Source organism: Orbicella franksi, chromosome 7 (genome assembly GCF_964199315.1).
Source record: "Orbicella franksi chromosome 7, jaOrbFran1.1, whole genome shotgun sequence".
Taxonomy (NCBI): domain Eukaryota; kingdom Metazoa; phylum Cnidaria; class Anthozoa; order Scleractinia; family Merulinidae; genus Orbicella; species Orbicella franksi.
In genome coordinates this window covers 5,022,313-5,036,977 of record NC_138151.1, presented here as the reverse complement: position 1 = coordinate 5,036,977, position 14,665 = coordinate 5,022,313, and the positions used below count along the sequence as shown (strand labels likewise).

The window sequence follows — 14,665 nt, the reverse complement described above, 5'->3', positions numbered from 1 at the left end:
GCAAAGTAAAACAGATGTTCTCCTCTCACGCTGACCTACTTGCGGAAATTGTCGGTCAGTGACGAAGAAGAACTATTAAAATTTGTTCTGTAGGAAACCTCTTTGCTCCGGAAAACCCAAAATTACATCAGACGAGGTAGCAAATCGAAATTCATTTTGCCGCCATTTAAAGATCGCCATGGCTTTAATGTTACAACGTTAATCGGCTAAGGAAATATTTGCTACATTTATTAAATTTAGCTCAATATTGCAAAAAAATGTTAATTTTTGAAAATAGATTCGCAAGCTGGGATCCACTTTTGAAGAAAAATGTTTTGCCGAAAATAACACGTAGTACAACTGACCTTTCTCTTAAACGATCATCTGGCTTTGAAACATATTGGCGAAAAAAGCATTTCTATGTTCTAAATTGATCACTTTCACGGCGAGCAGATTCCCACCAAATAATTAAAAAAGTTAAAAATATGTTGATGAAAATTCCTCATGTTTATATTCTTCCTGTAATCAAATGTCGATTTGTTGACTATAGTTTATTGCGTGTTCTAAACTCTGCTGAATAATTAATTAACAATCATAAGCTTGTGATTTCTATGTGGTGATAGCTTAAAAGGCCGAAAGGGAATATTTCAAGTCACGTTCCGGTGATTGTCCTTTTTTTAGCCTCCTCGTAAATCTACTCACCCAATAATATTGATAAATCGTCCTCTGAACCTGAGGAGAAACGAGATAAGATCTCGATTTTTAAGGTAATCTCCACTGCTAACTAATGGCTGATAGCGCACGATAGCCCATGCAGGCAGTCAGATTGTAGTATTTGCATTAGCTGTCTAGCAGAATTCCAATACTGCTTGATCATGTCTTCAGTAAGATGAACGCATTGTCCATTTAATGGATTCTTGCCGTCCATAAATGTCGCCGTTATAATTGGCTTTTGATGACTCTGTTTGTGCATGAATAATTCAAGATCTTCAAAGAGTCATTATTCATGATATTCGACACTCGCTATGAGCCACCATGGCGACTTTAACGAAATAACAATGCAAATTATGGCAAGGCCTTAGCTAATAACAGGCAAATCACGAGGCTCTTGCCTCGTTGAACTTTTCATGTCATATCATAATTTATTTCAGGTCTCCTGTGAGAGGCTACGCATATTGCCGGCCTGGCCTCGGTAAGAATTTTCGTCTGCTAATGACGGCTATAGTCATGTCAGTATAACCGCTTGAAGACCCAAATGGCCCAGAAGTTGACAGTTGACGTGCGACAACATCGTTCTCAAGGTCTCTCTTCTACCAGTCTCGTGACAGTCTCCGGAGTAAGGGAAAAGGCCATGGGGACGAGATTGCTGAAGGCGGAAAAAAGAGAGACACTGGAAACAAGATGAGTTTCGGGGTTTCGGGTCACATGGTAAAGGCCTGGAAGAGAGCCGTACTGGAATTACGCACGTTGGGCGGACAATGACGAAATACTCGAAGCTACTCGAAAAGCCAAGCTAGGAGGAAATTGTTTTTATTTTCTACCGCGCATAAAAAAAACAACTCGCGGGGTAATTTTTAAATAATTTAAACAAAACAAGCCAAACTGTCGTAAAACAGACTTCGTGTTCAACTTAAGAAGGCCATAATTCAAATTTTCCAGACAATTCTAAATAGACCTTTCCCGCATTCCAACAAACAATGGCGCCGAGTAGAGGTCAGGGTGGACAAAAATACAGCAAATGTATGAAAATGTCCACCCCAACCTCGCTCTGGTGCTATTGTTCGAACGCACTGAAGTGGAATGCGGGAAAGGTCTATTTGATGTCTGCTGTTTGTTTATATTTTTTGATCCGTAACGGTGCTTTCCTCCAAACCGTTGAACCCTGACTACCACAGCAATAGTTAATTTAACACTGTTCACCATAGACCAATAAAAACACTCGATACCATTCGAAGACTTTTAATTATGATAAGTTAAAACAAGAAGTTCTGCAACTCTCTGTCGGTATGGTGCCAACACGTATGCAATCGATGGCCTTCACTAATCTTTGGAAATCAATTCAGTGATTGATCTTCGTTTAACTTTCTTCGATCGCCCGAGAATAAGGTAGGTTAGGAAAAGTTTTTGCGACACCTTTTAGTTAAGAACTGAGCCGGCGCTTAGAGAAAATCGTGTCAATTGTCCGTCGTGGCATGGTGGTCGATGTAGAGTGAATTATTTGTCAAAATAATTGCATACAAAAAAAAAAAACAGACAAAGTATGCAGTATGAGGAGTATATTAAGCTGGTATTGTATAATTAGTGCATGTTCAGAGTTCATCAGTTGAAGCTGGCAATGAAAGTGGTACCGCGTCCGAGTAAGTTCAGTTTTACTTTCTCTGGACCATTCTACACTGGATGTGTGGTGAATTAGCTGGGTCAGTCATAAAATAATTTGCAACAAACGAGTCAATCATACTCTCGCGCCGCTTTAAAGGCACAGAGATGAGCAGTGTCTGCATTAGAGATCAGAGTTATTCCGGCGTATCGTAGCGGTATAGACATTGTGTGAATTGTGCTTTCTGGAGCCAAACGAACAATCCGCAATGTCAAGTTGTCTGTGTTATGGAGGTGATCGTACGGAGAGGTTCGACTGCATGTACTAAACCTTCTGTGTGTAATGAAACAATACTAAGTTTTGTTCAAAATGCCATCCCAATCAACTGAATTCATTCAATTAAGTGTTCAGAGTTCATTGTCAAGAAAACTGCCAATTTAGACATTGTTGTTCCACGTTCCATATGGGTTCGGTTTACCTGCGAGTTAAGACATATTTAGATGTTATAGTGAATAATGATTGAAGCATTGCGTAAATATCTCCAGTTAACGTTAAGAAGCATTAACCAAATATCCAGAGTTCATCGCCAAGAAAACTGCTAATATAGGGTTCCACGTTCCAAAGGAGCTTGGGTTATCTGCACGTATTTAACATATCTAGATGTTTTATTTAGTGAATACTGAATGATCGAAGCATTGCGTAAATATCGCCAAGTAACGTTAAGAAGTATTAATTCAAGGGTTTAGCAGTTCAGAGTTCCTGGTCAGCAAACTGAAACTGGCTCATAGCCTACAGTTTCAGTCCTGTCCCAACCTTAGGTCGGCGTCTTTCACCCGCGAGTTGGCAGAGGGCGGGAGACTATTTCAGGCCAACTTTGCATGTGACAATAGACTACGTGAGGCTGATCTTTTCATTACAGTCTGCGGTGCATTCTCACCAGCTGATTTCGTGCGGCTTTCCTTATTTCTTCTTCCTTCTTTCGCACTTGTCGGACTAAGAAATAAGGGTGGCTGCTCGTAGTAAAATGACAAACAATATACTTTAGAAGTACAATACGTCAAAAAATACGCAATGTGTCAAGATTAATTCAAAAGGCATACGCCATAATTTTCAATCAGACATTCAAAACCACTTGAGTAGCGAGTTTCTATTCATTTCTATTTCTCTGATGACTCTGTTGCCACTTTGTTGTTCGATGTTAAGACCTGTTAAAGATAACAGCGATCAAGAGCAGAAAATTTGGTGTATTTTGTTCGCCTGTCTCTATCTAGAAGGGTCTTTGTATCTCCGTTTTACGGGTCGCAAGGGCAGTTAAACTCTGTTACGTTTGTTTGGTGCGGTTCAGTCAGTCTGTCATATTTTCCTTCTTTATATTTTTCATTATTTGCCTTCCTATACGGAATATTTATGCCGTCAGCGTGGTTACTATCCTCGTTCTGTCGAGAGAACAGATGTAACATTGCACGATTTCAACCAAAAGTTCAATCCTGGAGTCATACGAAAAGCTTGCAGTTCTCACTGACCGTGATAAAAAAAATAAAGCGAAGTATCATGATTATGCATCAGTGGTAACAAGATTGATACTGATCAGTCACCTCAAATTCAAATAGGGCGTAAAACACTTTCAGGTTTACCCCGATCTGCGTGGTTTAAAGAAGATCGTTGCCAGCCATTCCTCATTAACATACGACTTAGTGTATGGAAGGCGTCATATTAGAACCGAAGTGACTCCAAACACATTAACCTCTTTGGCTACCCCTCTTGAGGCCTATTTGAACCTTTTGAGGAGTTCTTTACGGAGAGCTTGTGCACAATCTTGTCGGAGCTTCCTGAAAATATTTCAGCTCATCCGAACTGACGAAGACTTCTGGCATTGTGGTCCTTTCGGTTATTGTGGATAAATGATAACAAATCACTAGCAGCTACGAAACGTTGAGTGTCATTTACTGCGGCGAAGCCTGCAGGTCGTACTTTATAAGCAAATCACTACGGCCAGCCTGGTGCTACTACGGCTGCCGTGACTGAAAAGGTCTGGGGAGAGTACGTCTCGGTGGTCTGCCAAATTTTAAGTTTAGCGAGTAAAGCGAACTACAAAGATGAAAGAAACATCGGCTAAGGAGTTTAAAATCTCTTTTATTCAGTTTCTCACAGCCAAATGGCTTCGCTCAAAGGACGATGGCCGTTATTCGGTAGGACAAACATATTATTTCTGAGCGAAAGCGAATGCCATACACTTTGTACCATAACAATTTGATGGATGAAATATATAATTTCTCAAAGAATATCGAGTGAAGAACACAAATATATCAATACTCAAAGAAGCAAAATAGCATCGTATAGTTATCCAGATATAAAACATCTTCACTAAACCCTCAAAGCAAACTTAACCGAAGAAAAACAACCTCGTGCTCAACACGAATATTTCACTTGACTCGCTTCGCCATTCCAACACCTTTGCCAAAACTTATCGTAAATTCAGGATACGGATTTACAAGCGTGTGAGAGGCAACCTTGACACAATCTTTGACTTGAATTGCGTTTAAAGGATATAGTATCCAATAGAATTCTTAAAATGCCGAGATGTCCGTTGAAAAGGACCAGAGAAGCGAACTAAACCTGGCGTAGTGGCCCCTAAGGCAAAACATCTCGACTCATGTATTCAGATTTCACGCCTGTATACAGCCGACGGACATGCGCAATGTCTCATTTTGGGGGAAATTTACTTCCGGCAGCCGTATCAGCACTAGCCGTAGCGATCTGCTTAAAGTCCCTAACGCCATCATTGATCCTTCAGTCATTCACGCCTCACATTAAATTTAGTGATGCTTTTACACCCTTCTAACCTTTAGATTCTATGCAGGTGGATTTCTAGATCTCTATCCAGCAGGTCTTTTATCTCAGTCCTATTCAACTGCCAGCATATTTGCTGTTCAATGTTCAAGAAGATATTGCGTGAAGCTGGTTTCGTTCGGCTACAAAATGCAGATTCACAGTAAATATGCTGATCGAACAACACAGTTGAAAGTATCTTCAGCTTTTCTGAAAAGCGGTCGCGAAGAGACAATTTTTCTTTGGTTCCTTTTCTGGTAATGCCGACTCAGTCCTCAAGAACTTGTAGCTGTGTGGGGTGTCCTGGAATGCTTGGACAAACAAAGCAGTCCTTCGGCAATTAAGCTCGTACCAGATGAACACACAACTCCAATTGTTGTTCAACATCCGTTAAACCGTAAGTACAATGATCAATACCACCTGCCTATTAATACTGGTATTGTATTGGTGGCGATGCAGGGGGAATACAACCTCCAAAAGGCTACTCATCAAAATATGCCATAATGCTTGTGATAAAACTCCAAACACCTCGAATTTCGAATCTCGGTGTTTGGATATCCCGATGAAACAATGTCTCTCGTGTTTCATATATTACAGGAAAAACGACAGATGATGTATGTGTGTTTCATGACAGTTCCAAACACCAAGAAAAGAGTGAACAATGTTTTTGATGAGCTTTGAGGAATTTGGAAATATCACACTGTCTCGAGTGTTTGAGGTTCTTCTAAACAACAAAATGTTTCAGTAGAAAACAGTCAAATGAAACCGATAAAATCTTAAAGAATATTTTAAGAATAAACCCAAGGTTTGGAATAATAATTGGCCAGCATTTAACATGGAAAAGTCATATTTAACATGTTGCAACTAATATCTCGAAAACTTTAGGTGTTCTCTGTAGAATTCGCTTTTATGTTAATCTGCCTCTTCTGAAAATTTTGTGTAATGTAGTTTGATTTATCGGTTTCTCCATTATGGTAACATTGTTTGGGCAACTGGACAATTATCCCAACTTGCTAAAACTCCAAAAGAAGGGATTGCGAGTTACATTTTCATCATGTAAAGCTCCCTCTCGTCCACTTCTTCAAAAAGTGATTTTATTAGACACAAAAAAAATTAACGATTTTCTTGTTAGCACTTTCAGTTTCAATCTTAGGTCAAAATCACTCACAGTGTATTTCAAAGATTACTGTACATGCAGAAAATACTCGAGTTCATAAATATTATACAAGCAAGTCTAATAATCTCCACAAAAAGTTTAATAGGACAATTGTGGGTGTTTTTACTCGACAAAAGACAAAGTAATTAATATATGGAACACTATACCACATAAAATCACCCAGTCCGAGGCTATTTCAAAAAGGGGTTAACACTTTTTACCATCAGACTGAATTTTCGTCAATTGTAATCTGAAATTAGTACTAGGTTACGATTCTCCCCCGCTGATTTGGAATAATTATCACATAAGCTTACTGATGCCAAATTTATTAGACATTTTTCTTTACTAAGGTGATTTATAGGTAGCCTACCTTGTAAAAGCCTATAAAGGTTTTTACAATCCTTCTCCATTCATTCATATTTGTCTTAACTTGATGTAACACGTATTGACCGAAAGGAAAAACAACTTGATTGATTGACTGAAGCTGAAGTGGGTTGAAAATTTGCAAACACAATACAATTCTATGTTTTTAACTAAGCCGTGTAAAATTCTTCCTTTCTCTAAACGGCAAAACTAGCCAAAAAAAAAGCAAACTCAGCACTAGCGGTATGTTCGATGCTAGTAGCATTTCTGCAAGTTGTGTGCATCATATCAGGCTGTATTGCCCACAGCTGGCTCCGAAACTACTTCAACGCCGGCCATCAAAGTCGTGATAGGACAGATAATCTGACGTTCTGTCCGCAAAGTCCACTTTGTATTCATTCAACTAATCTAAGAATATTCACAAGAATATTTTCAGCCTAATTAAAATTGGCAGAAAATTAAGAATATTCAGCCTTAGCCGTAGAAACGATATTCCAATAAAAAAAAAGTGGGATTAAGAACACATTTTTAAATATTGCCACGGTTATAATTTCTTTTGTTTTAACAATGACTTTGCTTTTCTTTATTTTCGAAAGTATATTTTCGCGAACTTGACGACAAAATAAATTATTCCTTTCAGTCAATGAAAAATACGCATCCTCGCTCTTTATCAACGAGAAATTAATGACACAAATTTTATTTACTCTGCAAAAATGAAAAGAAATTCAAAATTGATCAGCTATGCCGTAAATATGGCTAGTCTATATATCAATATATAAAACTACCTTAAAATATTTTTCCGATCCAAAGAGAAATACTGTATCATTTCATGCAACAAGATTCGTTTTCTTTCCTGAAATGTTGACAAGCAATGGTCTGTATGCACTAATTACGTGTTTGGTAGAAATAGCCACAAATGAGCGAAGTACTATGATTATTAAAGAGCACAGTGGCCGGCTAGACAACAAAAACTCGTATTTTAAGTTTACGGCTTGCCTCGTCTAAACGAGCAAAAACTCTTTTGCGTAGACAACTGTCATTATATTCAAACCGGTGTTCAGGTCTTCTTAACTGTTACCGACGGAAAATTTTATTTGATGGCTAGCTACTTCAGTAAAATGACGAATACATTAAAACAACTGTCAAAAATAAACACTGCATGCGATTATTCACAGCGAATAATATAAGCCACAAATTTGCATTTTCTGTTGTGCTTCAATGTCTCAATTAGTTAGGAACACCTTTGGAAGACCCAGTTTGCCGAGAATTATCTAAAAATCAATGCGTCATCTGTAGGAACAATGTTTTCAAGGAAAGTTTAGCACTGATATACTAAGGTAAGTTTTATTTCTTGTCTCGCAGTGCCGATATTTATTTTGCAATGCTTGGTTCAAATACCTGCATTTTTAGCTGGTATATTCGACCGGAAGAAAACAATTTTAACGTAACAGGCATAGTGTCTGATAAAACGATTGACTATGTGCCTGCTGGATAAAATACTAACAATTTGAACGTAGATCTCCTGTTTTTTTCAAGCCTAAAACCTTTATACTCGCCAAATTACAACTGAACTTGTTTAATTTTCGTTGTCAGTAAGCGCTAGACCCTAAGTTTACTGTTCCAACATTTCAAATTTCAATTTTGTTCCGTATGGGTACCTAAAAGCGGTGCCATGTTCGCAAATAACAATGAAATGTTTCAGTCTTCTGTTGTAGATAAAATTCGTCGGGAAACGATTGCATCTAGTAATTAATTAATGCGGTATTCTTTCAAAAAATATGTTTCCAGCTTTTCGGGTTTATGGAAGTGTGTGGATTGATAGATTTTTTTGTTTTATTGTAATTTTTCTAATTCTGTTGTGTGACAGAGAAAATGGCCCTTTAGCCAGAAAGACGTGGAAATAATAATTATAGTGAAACGCTGACTTTAAGAATTATACTCCCTTGTTCGAATTTTTCTTAAATCGTCCATTCATTCTTGCATAGTCGGCGTATCGCCGATACTTTCATCGTGTTTAAAACGCGAAAGGCTGGCCTTTAGCGCTACCATCCAAACGTGGGTAGATTTGTCCGACACAATTTTTTATCACCAAATTTTAACGAGCAGAGTAAATAGAACACGACTAAAGATAGAAAAGTAAACAATTACCGTTTAGCCCGAACTACAGCTGTTTTAATTAAGTGTTGCTCTCTTTTTTAAAAAGAAAAAAGGGAACTTACTTTTAAAGATCATTGAATTTGATTTCTTCCCTGAAGTTTAACCCTGCTAGCAATGAGCAGTTTTATTTCAATTTGTTTATCGATCGGCCGTTAACGGTTGTTGCTTTATTTCTAGTTCACCGTGCTATAACATAACAAAGACTTTTTTTTAGCAAAATGCTTAACTAACATTTTGTTACCGGGGAAACCCGTTCATCAGATTTAGCGTTGTTTGCTGCACGGTCGAAGCCTGTTGATACTGAATGATGAATTGTTAAGGCCATTACTAACTTTTCAAGGCTGTTAGTTCATAGTTCGAGTTTATTTTACAGCTGTAAAATAGGCCATTTCCCGAGATGCCTTTGGCTCTGTGTCAAAGCGAGTCTTGGTGCGAAGTCATTGATACGAAAATGTGTTCCCCTTTCAGGTTCATTTTCATGCAAATAAAACTCATTTTCATGTGAGTGGTTTTAAACAAGGACTCGTTTTGAAACAGGCCTGTTAGAAGCACATCTTGCTTAATTTTTTCAAAAACAAAGTTGTTCCCAACGGTCATGTTTTTTTAACCTTTTTTTAATATGTCCAAAACGGAGGAAGGACACCGGATCAATAAAAGGCTATTTTTCAGTTGTCGTAATGACTGTGAACAGAAGATGTTTTAACAGGCTGACTCAGTGAACAAAATTTGTTTAAACAGGCTGAAAAGAACAAAAACCCCGAATATTTCTTACTCGAATCAGCTGCGAACATGATCGAGTTTATTTTATAAGGTTATCATCTTTTCATTCTCTCTGTTTTCTTTCTCCGGATAATGGAAATCTTCGGACGTGATATTTTCATGCCAACAATTCGCGAAGGTTAGAGGTAATGTGAGAATAAAATGACTATAATCGGACCAAAAACACTACAAGAGGCTACGACTTGCTAGCTATATTGCGGAATGAATTAAGCTGTCTTTCCTAATTTCCGAGTTCCTAGTAACAAATTCTGAAAAGAAAAATGCTATTTGGCTCCTAATCGCATCTACAACGAAATTCTCTTTCGTGATTGGTTTTCCGCGCGTCTATTCGACAAGGAATCGGGGTTTTTTTCATTTGGTCAGTTATAAAGTTCCTTGTAAATGGTGCAGGTCGTCCCTAAGGCTTATCTGCCGTTACATTTCACCGCGATCAATCGTTTTCAGGTCTGGTGGTCTGAAAATACTTCACCGAAATCAATTGACCGTGAAGGCCTGGGAGGAAGCTGTACAGGAACTGGCCACGGGCAACAGCTTCTTCAGGATAAAGGTTACCAAGACAACTAAAGAACCTTTTCGCTGCTAGTTAATCGCTTTCCTCGTAGATGGTTTCGCCGGCATATAGCTGTACTTTCGCGACGTGAATTTGCTTCAAAGTGCGATTTACAGGTCCATAGTAATTCGATACGGATCCCTTGCGCGGAAAAAGTCAGAAGGCCTCTGGAAACGTGCCTAACTGAGATTAACATCCATAAACGCGCAAAAAAGAGCTCGGTCAATATCCTGAACCACCTTGACCTCACTAGCAATTACTTATAACCACAATAATTTTTTACTTTTTTACGTTCCTTTATAGGTCTTCCTGGATAGCTACAGTGAACAATGTTGCCCTTGAAAACGGCAAGGAGAAGTCTCTGTGAAACATTGCACAGAAAGATGCTTCAAGCAGTCATATTATTGGCGATATTAACGCTCTCAATTAACTGGTATTTTTTCGGCTATGGGAGATTGTGGAGTGACAGAATCGTGTTCAATAATTTAACAGACACTCAGGGAGGAGACCTTGGTGAAGAAATACGCACAAATAATAATGAACAAACAATTTCATTTAAAAGAATTCCATTTATATCTGTCAAATCTCAAACACTGAATTTCAAAGAAGAATCAGCTCAAGCTTTTGAAAGAAATCTAACAGAGAATGATGGAAAACAAAGTGTAGAAGTATATGCAACTATTAACACTTATAACGATGAAAGACAGGCCATTAAGGGAGGCATGAAAGGAGAAAATGCACCAACTAGCCATGTACCTCATCCTACGAAGAGTGCCACATCTTTTACGACGGCAACCGAATCATCCCGAATATGCCCAAAGTTGTCCCTTCAATCTACAAATACTGCCAAATATGGTTTATGTACACCTCACAAGCCAAGCGAAGAATCATGTAAGTTTGCTAGAGAAACTTATGCCATCGATTCCGAGTTATCAGAATGCAAGGAGAAAGGTATGGGAGACGTTTGTAAGATGGAAATCACTAGACTTAACAAGAGAAGTGAGATTTCGTTCAGATGCAATCAAACACTTTGCAAACAAGGAGAAAGCGGTTCGTTTAAGGTTCATAGCCTCGACCCCAAGGCAGGAATGACCAACATCGTGAGAGAATTCTCCACAATAAAAGAACTCGAGAATGGATTACCGGATATTGTAAAAGAAAACAAACAAAAGAAGTTTAACTTCGTTTTCATTGACTGCGTCACCCCACATGGCAGAGATTTGTCTCAATTTGTTCCAATTGGGCCAGGTTTCACCATCGAAGAAGCACAAAACATTAGAAATGGAAATTTTGTTAACGTAAACGTCCTTCTGATTGACTCGGTAGCCAGGGCTCATTTTTATCGCTCCTTGCCGAGAACAGTTGCCACATTTAAAAAATGGCGGGAAAGCCCAAACACAGTTCCGGCCAAAGTCTTCGATTACGAGTTGTTCCAGGCCCTGCACGGTCATACTGCTGAAAACACGCACGCGCTCTTTACTGGAGAACTTTTTCCGATAGAAGATAGAGGTAAAACACTTCTGGTCAATATGTCGGCGATGTTTGGGCATTACAAGAGAGCTGGGTACCATACCATTTTTCAGGAAGACTTGTGTTGGAAAGGGATCTGGGGATTAATGTTAGATCTTGGAGCGAGATCGTGGAGCAATCTTCAGCGCGCGATGAAAGCCACTTCCATCGATCATACAGGTACGCGTACATATCAATTTTTTAAGGGAAATTTTCATTTTCGGTTAGGTTCGACGGCTCGAATGCCACCCGCTGTTCGGGAAAGGAGCCCGCGCTCTTCTCCCGAAGGTACCCGTTCTTCTTGGGAACGACCCTCTGGTAACGGGCCCGAGAGAGTGATGGAAATTGAGCCTAATCTATGGTAACTAAATTTTAATTGGCCGGGTAGTGCCGTTACACGATCTTCATTTATCAATAGCTTGGTTGATCAACTTAGCATCATATGCAGGTTTACAGTTATCAGTTTCGTTTGATAATCCTTCTAACCAAAAATTTTTTTTCCAAATAAAAGAGTTGAAAAGGTTTCTACCGGAACCCTGCAAAAAATAATTATAACCGGTTTCTGTTGTGTTATTGCCATGACCTCTAGTGACCATACAAATGTACTCACAGTACAATCGTTAAGATTCTGTTCGGAAGGGCTCTGTGAATAAGGCACACTTTCAAATCATAATTAGTACGCTAAAAATCATATAGAAGAAACGATTGTCGCGTGTCTCGCTCGTGTAGTATATCAAACACGAGAGACAGGGTTTCATCGGGATGTCCAAACACCGAGAAGAGAGTTGAAAATACGACGTGCAGCGGAATAGTTTTGACCAAGTATATTCGAGGTGTTCGGGTAGCCGGTGAAACACTGTCTCGAGTGTTTGATATATCTTCTCAATCGAAACTACAACTAAGGAGTAAACGGAGAAGTGAAATCGTCCAAATCTATACTAATTAAGACCGGGTATCCAAACCTGCTTCACGGTTGTGATATTCTTTGTTTTAACTTGTTGAATTATTAATGAGTTCGAGAAATATGTATAATAAATATAGCCAGTTACTGAGCACGTTAAGCCAGACAACAGTGATATGCTATAGTGCTATAAAATATTCTCCTCAGTTCAAGAATTGAGCAGGGGACTTGGAATGTATTCATTCCATTAAAATGTGTTCAACACAGTTTTAAGTTACAAAACGTTAATGTGAGTTCGAATATTAGCTCCCCGAAAGTAATTACAAAGTCACTATAAGAGAAAAAAATTCAGTTTAATTATTATTATAATCGGTAGCATTGTGCAAAACATTAACCTTCCGCAAAACACTAGTATTGGGCCGACAAGCGAGCAATCGTCAATTTATACGAATTACGGACCTATTGCATCGTTGTAGTTGAGTTATCTTCCCTCGTATCCATAATGGAACAGCATACAGACTATAAAGCGCTTTTTTCTCTCTGCTATTTTATTATTTTTCACTCACTATAAAGCTATAAAGCGTTTTTGTTTTATTATTTTTACTCACTATAAAGCTTGCCCTGGCCTAGATGTTTATCCCTTGTCTTACTGTTACTTTTTATTACATTTCAGGCCTCACCCATTCTAGCTGCAAGATTCTTAACTCACTGGGGGTTGATGATCCTTTTAGCGGACCTCAAGGCGACCAAATCTGCTACAATGGAAAGTTTCAACACGCATATTTTCTTCGTTACTTAACGGATACACTTCACGCTATTAGTGCGTCACGCAAGGCGTTGCCTCTTTTCTCGTACATGGCCCTTAACGTTGCGCACGATCACAGAAGCATACGAACGCAAACTTTGGATGTCGATTTAGAACGTTACGTGACTGACATGGCACAGGAGCAAAACACGTTCACGATTATTCTAGCGGACCACGGGAACACGTACACAAGCTACACCTCAGATTTGCTTGAAGGACGCTTTGAAATGTTTCACCCAAGCCTCTTCATTATTGTCCCGGACAAAGTGGCATCGCGCTTAGGAAAGAGCGCAATGTCAGCACTGGCGGTGAACCAGCGACGGCTTGTCACAATGATTGAGTTGCACCGTTCTCTAATGGTTTTGGCCAAGCCCCTTCTTGGTGGAGTTAAACAAGTGGGGCTGTTCACGCCCATGTCTCTGAACCGCACGTGCGATGACCTGGAACTCAGGACACCGAATTTGTGTGTCTGTGAAGGCTGGGATGTACCAGCGGACAATGACACCTCACGCATACCCATCGCGGAGTTTGCGATTGGTCAGTTGAATAATCGAATACAAGAGCAATATCAGGAAGAACTCTCGCGAAAAGCGAATACTAAAGCCGGTGGCGGGAGGATCAGGCGATCTTGCCAAACACTGCTTCCTCTGTGGTTTGAGAATGTGCGTGAAAGAAACTCCAAGACAGACGGCGCTCTGATTACTTCCATGGATATTCGCGTTGCTGCAGGAGACGTCGTTCCCCAAAGAGAAGACATATTTCACGTTGAAGTGTGGACAAAGGAGATAATAGGAGACAAGTCCTTACAAATGAAACTGCTTTCTTATGATCGTCTTACGTTATTCGGAAAGTACGCGGCATGCGCGGATCACAATGTGAAACTTAAACTATGCGTTTGTTCGCAAAACGCGACAAAAATGAAAACAGAAATCGCGCCTCTGTCTCTTGAAGGCTGGGAACGTTTCGGTCAGCGACCAAGTGTTAAAAATGTTTCTAATACGCGGTGTTTAAGGCTGATTACATGGAGTTATGATGAGAAGAATTCGAAAGCGTATGAAATAGCAAATGTTTGCCAAAATCAGTCATATAGAGTCAAAATTGAGGCGGTAGAGGCGTCCAACGTGAAGTTTTCACGCCAACTTCCTTTTCATTTGGATGTAAAACCTGGAGGCGTGTTGTTTGCTCTCTCAGTTAGGAAACACATCAGCTACTGGAATGCTCAAGTAGAAATAGCTGCAACGGTTGACAAGGAATTTTAAAAATAGCTATTTAACTAAGAAGTGCTACGCTCTCTGTGTGACCATTGGTAACCTTGTCAC

At 39.3% G+C, this 14,665-nt stretch overlaps 1 protein-coding gene across 1 annotated transcript; it reads left to right on the top strand.

The window, feature by feature from the left end:
* The first annotated feature begins 9,875 nt into the window (after positions 1-9,875).
* On the top strand, positions 9,876-14,662 carry LOC145491648 (uncharacterized). The gene is made up of 2 exons (XM_081470859.1): positions 9,876-11,820; positions 13,215-14,662. The coding sequence occupies exons 1-2, from the start codon at positions 10,461-10,463 to the stop codon at positions 14,603-14,605; spliced, it is 2,751 nt and encodes a 916-aa protein (XP_081326985.1). The 5' UTR covers positions 9,876-10,460; the 3' UTR covers positions 14,606-14,662.
* The last annotated feature ends 3 nt before the right edge of the window (positions 14,663-14,665 follow it).

Bases quoted from the DNA above. Each gene is read 5' to 3' on its own strand.
- LOC145491648 (XM_081470859.1), top strand. From the start codon at position 10,461: ATGTTGCCCTTGAAAACGGCAAGGAGAAGTCTCTGTGAAACATTGCAC. The intron at 11,821-13,214 runs GTACGCGTACAT...ATTACATTTCAG, and splicing joins CACTTCCATCGATCATACAG to GCCTCACCCATTCTAGCTGC.